Source organism: Acomys minous, assembly GCF_964271855.1.
Source record: "Acomys minous genome assembly, chromosome: 3".
Taxonomy (NCBI): domain Eukaryota; kingdom Metazoa; phylum Chordata; class Mammalia; order Rodentia; family Muridae; genus Acomys; species Acomys minous.
Genome location: NC_140485.1, coordinates 79329150 through 79339636, shown reverse-complemented (window position 1 = coordinate 79339636; position 10487 = coordinate 79329150). Strand labels below are relative to the sequence as shown.

Here is a 10487-nt window from a genome sequence, read left to right as displayed (position 1 = left end):
AGGGAAATGGCTTAGCAGTTAAAATGCAGAGCCCCAGAACCCAGGCATAATGGCATGCCTGTAATTCGAGCCTCCGCAGGTGGAGACAGAGGGACCCCTCCCCCCCCAGAGCAAGCTGCCTAGTGAGAGACTAGCCTTACTCAAGCTCTGGGTTTGAAAAATAAAAAAATAAATTTAGGGCTGGAGAGATGGCTCAGAGGTTAAGAGCACTGTCTGCTCTTCCAGAGGTCCTGAGTTCAATTTCCAGCAACCACATGGTGGCTCACAACCATCTATAATGAGATCTGATGCCCTCTTCTGGCCTGCAGGTGTACGTGCAGACAGAGCACTGTATACATTTTTTAAAAAAATTAATTTAGTTGTGGGGAGGCTTGTGCATACCTGATCAGTTCTCTCCTTCCACCATGTGGTCCCTACGAAGCAAACTCAGATGGTCAGGCCTGGTTTTCAATGTCTCAACCTGCTGAGCCGTCTCACTGGCATCAAGGCCCAGGTGACTTGAGTGACCCTGACACAGACCAAGGGGGAAGGATGATCAAAGAAGATTCCCGGCGTCAGCCTTGGGCCTCTGAATACATATGCACACATATGTACCCTTTCACACTCTATGCACCCTATGCATACCTGGTGCCCTAGAAGGTCAGAAGAGGCTGTTGAATTTCCAGGAATTGAGTTACAAACTGTGAGCATAGTCACATCTGTGAGCTACTTTGTGGGTTCTGGGAAATAAACCTGGGTCATCTGGAAGAGCAGCCAGTGCTCTGTTTTCTGTCTGTCTGTTTGTTTGTTTTTGTTTTTGTTTTTCAAGACAGGGTTTCTCTGTGTAACCTTGGCTGTCCTGAACTCGCTTTGTAGACCAGGCTGGCCTTGAACTCACAGTGGTCCGCCTGCCTCTGCCTCCCGAGTGCTGGGATTAAAGGCATGACTGCAGCCAGTGCTCTTAACTGCGGAGCCAGCTTTCCAGCCCCCAGTGGTGGTATACTATTAAAATGAAATATGATAAAGCTATGGCAACAGCTGCACCTATACACAACAAGTGAGAGAGGCAGGTTGCAGAGGACTAACGCATGCTAGTGTCATTTCTACAAAGTGGAAGATACCACTCGATCCAGATCCTGAGGCAGGATGACACACACTTTTGATCTGGATCTTGGAGGCAGAAAGACACAAGCCTTTAATCCAGATTTGAGTTGGGAAGGCACACCTTTAACCTGGGCCACACCTTCTGCTCAAAGTCTCCAGGAAGACACGGAGGAAGGAAGGAAGCCTTCCCTCTCTGCCAGCTTGCCCTCACCTTGCTAGCACGTCCATTCCCTCACTGGCGTTGGAGCCTACTCCTTTGGAATTCCAGTTTATACAGAAGACCAGCTGAGACATCCAACCTTATGGAACTGAGCAGCTGCTAGATCCTTGCTTTTTTGCTTTGGATTTTTTGAGGCAGGGTTTCTCTGTGTGTAGCTTTGGCTGTCCTGGACTCGCTTTGTAGACCAGGCTGGCCTCGAACTCACAGAGATGCGTCTGCCTCTGCCTCCCAAGTGCTGGGGTTAAAGGCGTGCGCCACCACACCTGGTTAGATTCTTGGACTTTCTGTTCACAGCCAGCCATTGTTGGATTAGTTGGAATATAGCCTGTAAGTCACTCCAATGAATTCCTTTTACACACACACACACACACACACACACACACACACACACACACACGTGACTTTCCAGTGTAAAAGACTTTAACTTTATTTTTCCAGTTAAAATATAGAGAGTTTGGAATAAACTTGTCATAACACATACCCTGTGCAGCAGACTCAGGGCTGGAAAGTCTATATTTTAACTGGAAAAGTTAAAGTTAAAATTGGGGGTCGTCTTATATGCCAGTTATATATTTAATTCCACAAGTTCTGTGACTCTAGAGAACTCTAATTAATACCACTAATAATACCACTGTATCATTCCGGATGCATGCACATATGGTATAAGCATACAGAAATGCAAAGAAATGGACATAGCCAATTTCCATCTTCATTTGATGTTATTAATTCAGGAATCAATGCAGGAACAAGGATTACAACTGTGGGTGAGTTTATGTAGTTTCAGTTACATTTGTAACAGGTCTCTTCTAGTTGGTAGAGATAGATGCGTGTAGAATGTAATTCTATAAACATGAAGTAATAATTCCTCAGGACAGTTCATAATTGTTTTTAAAAATTCAAGGCAGCGTAAGTGGTTACAACTTAGATCGCTCCACTTTGAAGCCCAGTCCTTCCACCCAGAGCAAGATGCCTGCTGTGAAGTCTGCAACAGCAGAGGGGAAAGCCTGGGAGTCTTACACAGACGGGGTTCGGAGAATGGGAGCCTGTGCAGGACCACGGCGACACCAGGAAGGATATAAAGTAAAACATTAAAATCCCTCTCTTGGCACTTGACCCAGTTCTGTTCCCCAGAGGCAAACCTGAGCCACAGTCATGCTCCTGTGCATTCAAACAGACAGACAGACACATAGGAGATATGAGGATGACATTATAAATGTATTACAACACGGGGTGTGCTCTCTGTATTTGGTCCACAATTCCTGATAGCCCCCCATCAATGTCTCATGGATCTTTCTCTGGCTCCCTGTTCTGCCACCCTTTCCCATACCACAAACTATTCCAGTATAAGGATGTACCAAAACCTGTTATTTAAATTTCTTCTTCTTCTTCTTCTTCTTCTTCTTCTTCTTCTTCTTCTTCTTCTTCTTCTTCTTCTTCTTTTTGAGACATGGTTTATCTCTGTAGTTTGGCTGTCCTGGAAACTCCCCCCTCTGTAGACCAGGCTGGCCTTGAACTCACAGAGATTCACCTGCTTTGCCACTGTGCAGCTAAAATTCTTATTTTTAATTAAACAGGAAATATATAATCATATTCTAAATATAAAATTAACCATTTAAAAGAATACATTTAAAATGGGGAAAACCCTTTACAAAATAGTGGCAAACGTTTTCACAAGCTTTTCCATCCCTCTCCTCAGTCTTAGTCTCTCTCTCTCCTTCCCTCCCCTCCCTGGAAATAAACCATTGCTTTACCTAATACGTAGCCTTCCAGAGTCATTTGCGCCCATACAGAAGCAGGTGTGCTCGGTTGTTGTGTCATACAGAAGCAGGTGTGCTCGGTTGTTGTGTAGCTGAGATGAACAGATGGTTCCGAGCTGCATCCTAGTGATCTATAACTTACTGCTAGAGATGTGTGCACATCATCACAACCTCATTCTGTCACTCACTTAGCTGGTGTTTACGTGTGATGTGCACCATCGGATCAGGATGGGGCAAGATGGACCAGCCTCTCTATCTCCATGGAGCTTGCGTTTTGGTGGGAAATTCACACAACAAATGTGTGAATAAGTACAAATGAGTCTAAGTAATATGAAAATGAAGTGGGGATTTTGCAAGGGAAGTTTTTGTTGTTGTTGTTTTTGCTTTTGCTTCTGAGTAGTATTTCACCATAAGGACTTTCCTAAATTGGGAGACTGAGTTTTTTTGTTTTGTTTTATTTTTGTTTTTTTGAAACAGGGTTTCTCTGTTACACAAAGCCCTGGCTGTCCTAGACTCTCTTTTTAGACCAGGCTGGCCTCTAACTCACAGAGATCCACCTGCTTCTGCCTGGGAGACTGGCTTTAAACTAATCTATTTGCTTCCTAACATAAGATCTGCATTCCCACGCCCCTCCCCCCCTCAGCGAGACAAAGTTTCTGTGTGTAGCCTTCGCTGTCCTGCATTCACTTTATAGACCAGGCTGGCCTGGAACTGTAGCGATCCCCTTGCCTCTGCCTCCTGAGTGCTGGGACTGAAGGCCTGTACCACCACATCTGGCTAAGATCTGCATTTTATACTGCTGTCCAGAGCCCACCACAGAATCATACCCGCACATCATCAACACAGGAATGGATAAAGAGCATGTGGTGTATAAGCACTATGGAATTCTACATAGGAAAAAAAAAAAAAGGAAATTAAATTGTAACATTTACAAGAAAACAAATGGAACTGCAGGCCATCCTGTTAAGTGAATTAATTAGATTCAGAAAGACAAACACCACATATTTTCTCCTGTGTGCGGAATCTAGGGGTGTGTGTGTGTGTGTGTGTATGGGTGTGTGCGCGTGCCTGTGCGGTCGCATTTAAAGTATAAGGGGATGGAAGGGATGGGCAATGGAAGGAAACCAGAGAGAGGAGCGAGGACAGTAGAGAAGGAGGAGGATTTCTACGAACAAAGTATAATGGCATAGATGGATGAAAATGCCGTAATGAAACCCATCGCTGTGCACGGTAACTTGAAAATGCCTAAGAGGCCAGGCACAGCGGCTCATGTCTTTAATCCCAACACTCCGGAGGTAGGGGCAGCTGGATCTCTGTGAGTTCGAGGCCAGCCTAATATAGACAGCGAGATCCTGTTTTTAAAAAATAAGAAGAAAATGCTTAAGCCAAAATGCCCTATTTTTCAGAGTGAACACATATTTCAGAAAATACTGCTTTTTAAGGATGATGCACCAAATTTCTTATTCTGTTCGACGCCGCTTTAAAAAACAAAAACCAAAACCAAAACCCCATACTATTTGTGATGTCACTGTCCACTAAATGACTATGATCTGTTTGATGCTGAGATTTATCTAGATCATTCATAAATCTCTGCTACAAACTATGAGCTCCTTTATACTCACTTGTTTCTGTGACTATTTCTGAGCGTCAACCTACCCTCTTCCCCCCCCCCCCCCCCCCGATTGTGTAACTTCTACGTACTTAAACTTCTGATAAAATGTAGGCAGTTATCCTGGAAAGCTAAGTTCCAATGCTGGATCTGCCGTCATCACGACGTACAAACTCTGGGCAAGTCTCTACATCTCTTAGGACCTCAGTTTCCCCGTCGGTAACATAATGATCTCTACATTCTTGGTGTCGCCAACATCGAAAACAGACGCCCCATCCCCTGACTCAGCGCCTACCGGGACTTCTCACCAAAGCCTTTCTCCCCCTTTTCCGCTCCTCCTCAAGCCTCGGAAGCCGGAGAAGGGAACAGGCAGGTCTAGGCAGGAGGGCCCAAGGCTGGGAGGGGCCGAGGCAAGCCGGCCCCCTAGTAGGAAATGAGACAGAGCAGCAACACTTTAAAAAGCCTGCCTCCCTCTTTCTCCACACATTGCCTGGTCTCTTTGCATCCTCGGCTTTGCTCCCGCCCGTGCCCGGACAGCCTCCCTTCTCTTCGCTACTCTTCAGCCTGCGGAGCGCTCAGGTAGGACCCAGAAGAACTTCAGCTCCCCCAGGATGTTGACGACGTTTCTCTCACTGCTGCTCCTGTGGCTGCCTGCCTGTGCCGTTTGTAAGCAGGAAGACTCGGATGGTGAGTTAGGGACTGGGCTCCTGCCCGAGGGTGTTCTGGGGACTTTGGGTGTGTTTGGGAACTTTGACAAGATTGTAGGACAGCTAAGCCCACCGCATGCTGGGGCATGGGGCATTGGTTTGTGTTGCAAAGATAAGGTGAGGGCTTGCGGGGGGGGGGGGGGGAGAACTGGGGGTGGGGGGAAGGGAGGCTGGTGGACGGGACCTGTAGAGAGAGTGAGAATGAAGTGAAAAGACAGGGAGAACAGTGTCTGCCTAAGGAAGATAGGAGGAGGGAAGATGAGATGGAGGGAACGGTAAGACACTGAGACGAGTTTGAGGCTTGAGATGCGGAGGTGGGACGGGGCGGGGGTGGGGGGTTACGGGTGGGGGTGGGCTCACACCACACACTGCCGTGCCCAGCTCCCCTCCCCTAGTTCCTATAGCTTCAGTCTCCCCCCCCCCAGAGGATCAGTGTTCAGAGTGCTTAGCGTGTTTAATATACACATTGACTCGGTTATCCACCACCGTGGGCAATGTTATCACATGGACACCAACACTAGGAATCGCACGAAATCTGTGCTGACGCAACACGCTCTGCCCAGACCCAAGCAAAAAGGAGGGAAGACAGGCACCAGCAAAGCGCTCCAAGGAGAAAGCAACAGAGCTGGGTCTTGAAATTTGCCTGACAGAAGAACTAGGGCAAGAGAGCAAGCCAGACAGGCTCATCATCATCACCAAAAGCCACCATGAGGAGCCCCAAAGCCATTCCATAAAACTAAACACTGAGATTCACCAGAAAAAGCAGCCAGGGCCAGGTCACTTGCTGTGGATCTCAAACTGGGGCCAGACTCTGAAATCTGTCCTACGGACAGGTGTCCTATGGGGGGGGGAGGCAGTGACTTCAGACACAGACGAGTAGGTTTCAGCTACCAGTAGTCAAATCTTGCCTTCAGATTCCCATACACAGGGTTAATAATAGTAGCTACCATGTTAAGGCATTAGGAGGAAGGCATACATAAGTTAATAATGTGTATAAAACAGTGCCCAGGGCTTGACAAGCACTTCATGGGTATTAGCTATTATTATTTGGGAGGGGTAGGTATGTCCCTGGAGGGCCTTTAAGGGCTTTGGGTCAGGTGGAGATCCAGTAAGAAGAATGAAACTGAGCCCAGTGTGGTGGCACACGACTTTAATCTCAGGACCCGGGAGACAAAGACGAGCGGAGCAAGCCGATCTTTGAGTTGGATGGAGGCCGCCACCCTCATCTACAAAATCAGGCCCAGGATAGGCCGGGCTACACAGAGAAATCCCGTCTCGAAAAGCAAAACAGAACAAAAAAAGAACGAAGTTGAGAAATGAGTATTCCGTGGCACCCTCCACGGGGTGACAGTGGCCCAGGAGAGAGGGTACATGGGCTGGAGTTGGTATCTTATCGGAGGCCAGGGCTTGACAGGCTGGACAGTGGGTGAAGGAGGAGGTAAAGGCACCGAGGGATGCCTTTTCCATCTGCCAGCCTCTGTTTCCTCATCTATAAAGCAAAGATAATAATCCCCGTTCTCTCCTGGTAGGGTTATTGTGAGCATCAAATGGGGTCGGGGTGGGGCAGGTAGGTGAGTGTTTTATAGGACTGAGAAGTGGGCGGCAGGCTTCTGGGTAAGGGGTTATTATTTCTGGCTGTCGGTTACCCCTTCCTTCGCTGACGGTCCTGACGCACAGACTCTGCCCTCAGGCTCCCAAGGCTTGCACATGCTCCAGGTCTCCTACTTCCCAGACCCCCATCACGTGAGGCATCAGGGCAACGCCACGCTGGGGAAACTCCTGACGCACACGCTGGAAGGCCCAAGCGACAACGTCACCATCCTCCAGCTGCAACCCTGGCAGGATGCGGAGAGCTGGGCTCGTACAGAAAGCGGCCTGAAGCTCTACCTTTCCCAGTTCCGCAGTCTGGTCCAACTGGTGTATCGCGAGCGCAGGAGCAGCGTAGCCTGTGAGTCGGGGGGGGGGGGGGGGGGCGGGGGGTAGCGCCAGGTCGGGCTGGTGGGAGCCCTGGAGGATGAGAGGGCCTGAAGGGGCTTGCGGTGGAGCTTGTGTGCTAAGGCTAAGGTTTTAGACAGCAGGATCTTTGTGACTGGGAAGGGGTGGGCGTGGTCTTTGGGGCGGGGCTTCTCTGAAGAGCCCTGACCCTTGGAGTTTGTTCTGTAGGAGAAAAGCAGATGTCCTAACTGTAAGAAACCTCTGTCTGGGCCGGGAGGGCATGGTGGCTCATGCCTTTAATCTCAGCACTCGGGAGGCAGAGGCAGGAGGATCGCTGTGAGTTCGAGGCGAGCCTGGTCTACAAAGTGAGTACAAGACAGAGAAACCCTGTCTCGAAAAACCAAAAAAGAAAGAAAGAAACCTCTGTCGATAGATAGATCGATAGATAGATCGATAGATAGATAGAATCTATCATCTACTTCTCAGGCCTGCTTGACTTCTTGGAGCAGACCTTCTTGGGAGACCCTTTCCCTGATCTACCCTGACCCCCAAAGTTTTACTGAAGACTGCCAACTCCTTCCCCTACCCTTCTTTTTTTTTTTTTTTTCCAGACAAGGTTTCTCTGTGTAGCCTTGGCTATCCTGGACTCCCTTTGTAGACCAGGCTGGCTTCGAACTCAGGTCGATTCACCTGTCTCTGCCTCCCGAGTGCCGGGATTAAAGGCATGCGCCACCACGGCCGGCCTACCCTTCTCTTTATACAGCATGAGGCACCTTGCCCTCAGCCTCCCGCCTCCTCTTCTCACAGATGTTGATGGTTCCACCCACAGCTTTCACACCCCCCACCCCCGACCCAATTTCTTTTTTTTTTTCCTTTGGTTTTTCGAGACAGAGTCTCTCTGTATAACCTTGGCTGTCCTGGACTCACTTTGTAGACCAGGCTGGCCTCGAACTCACAGCGATCCGCCCGCCTCTGCCTCCCGAGTGCTGGGATTAAAGGCGTGCGCCACAACGCCCGGCTCTGACCCAATTTCTTGCCTGGGAAGCCATCACTCTTTTCACAACCCTTCTCTGCTCCTTTCTTCCATAGTCCCAATTTTCCTTTATTTGGCTCCTGTTTACACAGGCTCCAACAATCTAACCCCAGCACTTTTCAGACAGACCCCGCCCCCTCTTGTGTCCTCAGCCCCCAATCCTTTTTCCTAACCGTGTTCCCTTTGCGCCTGGTGAACACCCCCGCCCCCACCCGACACCTGGCACCTTCTGGAAGCCAGCACGGGAACTGACCTGACCCTCCTCCGCCTCTTCACAGTTCCCATCACAGTCAGTTGCTCCCTGGGCTGCGAGCTGCCCGCCAAGGAGGGCTCCGAAGAAGCCCACGTCTACTTCGATGTGGCTGTGAACGGAAGTGCCTTTGTCAGTTTCCAACCAAAGTCCGCTCTGTGGGTGCCAGGCTCCCAGCCACCCTCTGAAGCAATCACTTTCACCCTGAAACAACTCAATGCCTACAATCGAACTCGGTACGAACTGCAGGAATTTCTCCAGGACACCTGTGTCCAGTACTTGGAGAGCCATCTCGCCACGCAAAACATGAAAGGTATGAGGGGATTCTGGCCCCGCCTGTGCCTTGGGGAGGAGGAAGGCTTCCCAGGCAAGGGGATGGTGGACGTGAGGGATCCCTTGAGCAACAAAAGGAGGGGGTTGGAGACTGGGGAGAGGGCGCTAGCACAGAGCTTAAGTCATTGGGTGAGCTCCTTTGACCTTATAGATGCTTTGGGGTTTGACCCCACACACTTTAGACTCCTTGGAGTATGCTCTTAAACTCCTTCTCTCCTGTTCTGTAGGGAGCCAAACAGGCCGCTCTTACACCTCGCTGGTCCTGGGCATCCTGATGGGCTGTTTCATAATTGCCGGTGTGGCAGTGGGCATCTTCATGTGCACAGGTGGACGGCGTTGCTAATTACTCTCCAGTCCCCTCGGAGAAAAGGGCTGGACCAAAGGGGGTTGGGAAGGGAAGGTCGCAGCTCATATGAAGGCAACCTGACTCCCCCCCGGCGGGCCACCATATCTCAGGAGGTTTAGTGCAACACTCTCCTGCGTCTGCCAAGGAAGAGTGTGAGGGAGGCATGTAAGGAGGGTATGTCGGCAGAGTAGCTGCTTTTCAAGGGACTTGAAAATGTGCATGTTTTGTGTAGCTGGTCTGAGAAGTGGGTACTTATCTGTGGAAATCAGAGGACAGACTGGGGGTGAGGGGGGCTGGGGGTTGTCTCTGACCTCCCTGCAAAGGCAAATGCACTGGAAGCATTAAAAACATCTAGCTAAATAAAATGAATTGTCTGTAACCAAAATAATAATAATAATAATAAAAACATTTAATGTGTCCAGGTGTGTCCAACTTGGGAAGGGGGCACTGATATGACAGGGAAGAAAGAACCAGAGAAATGTTACGGTTGTAAGATTAAAGAGCAGGGGAGCAGTGGGTTAATAATTGATTAAATAGGTGCTGGAGAGATGGCTCAGAGGTTAGGCTCACTGGCTGCTCTTTCAGAGGTCCTGAGTTCAACTCCCAGCAACCACATGGTGGCTCACAACCATCTATAATGTGACCTGATGCCCTCTTCTGGCCTGTGGTGTACATGCAGGCAGAGCACTATATAAATAAATAAATAAATAAATCTTTAAAAAATAATTAATTATTAAATTTCTTATTTATGTAAAAGGTGTAATTATGTCCTCTATTTTATTAAAACTTCTGAAAACAATATCCTGTTTCCTCATCTGTCAATCACTCAGTAACCAACAGCGGCCCTGGCCTCTCTATGAAGTGCCCAAAGACCAACAGTGGGTTGTCAAGGTCACCATCCCCATCTGTAATGTGTGAGCTGGAAACATTCTTTATGCTTCCTTCCTGACACACTGTAACTCACACACAGTGTTCTGGAACTCTCTCAACCCTTCCACCCATTCACGTTGGAGATGCTGTCTTCCTCTAAATGCCTTTTCTTTTCTCTCTCTCTCTCTCTCTCTCTCTCTCTCTCTCTCTCTCTCTCTCTTTTTGTGTGTGTGTGGGGGGGGGGTCATACACTGACTTCCAGGCCTTTAGATATCTATTTTGGTGGAGAAACAGTACAATTTAATATTTAAGAACGTGTGTTCGGGGCTGGAGAAATGACTCAG

The 10487-nt window shown here is 48.8% G+C and overlaps 1 protein-coding gene across 1 annotated transcript; it reads left to right on the top strand.

The window, feature by feature from the left end:
- The first annotated feature begins 5006 nt into the window (after positions 1-5006).
- On the top strand, positions 5007-10072 carry PROCR (protein C receptor). The gene is made up of 4 exons (XM_084776779.1): positions 5007-5356; positions 7067-7324; positions 8623-8907; positions 9155-10072. Exons 1-4 carry the CDS (start codon positions 5281-5283, stop codon positions 9268-9270), a joined length of 735 nt encoding a protein of 244 aa, XP_084632905.1. The 5' UTR covers positions 5007-5280; the 3' UTR covers positions 9271-10072.
- The last annotated feature ends 415 nt before the right edge of the window (positions 10073-10487 follow it).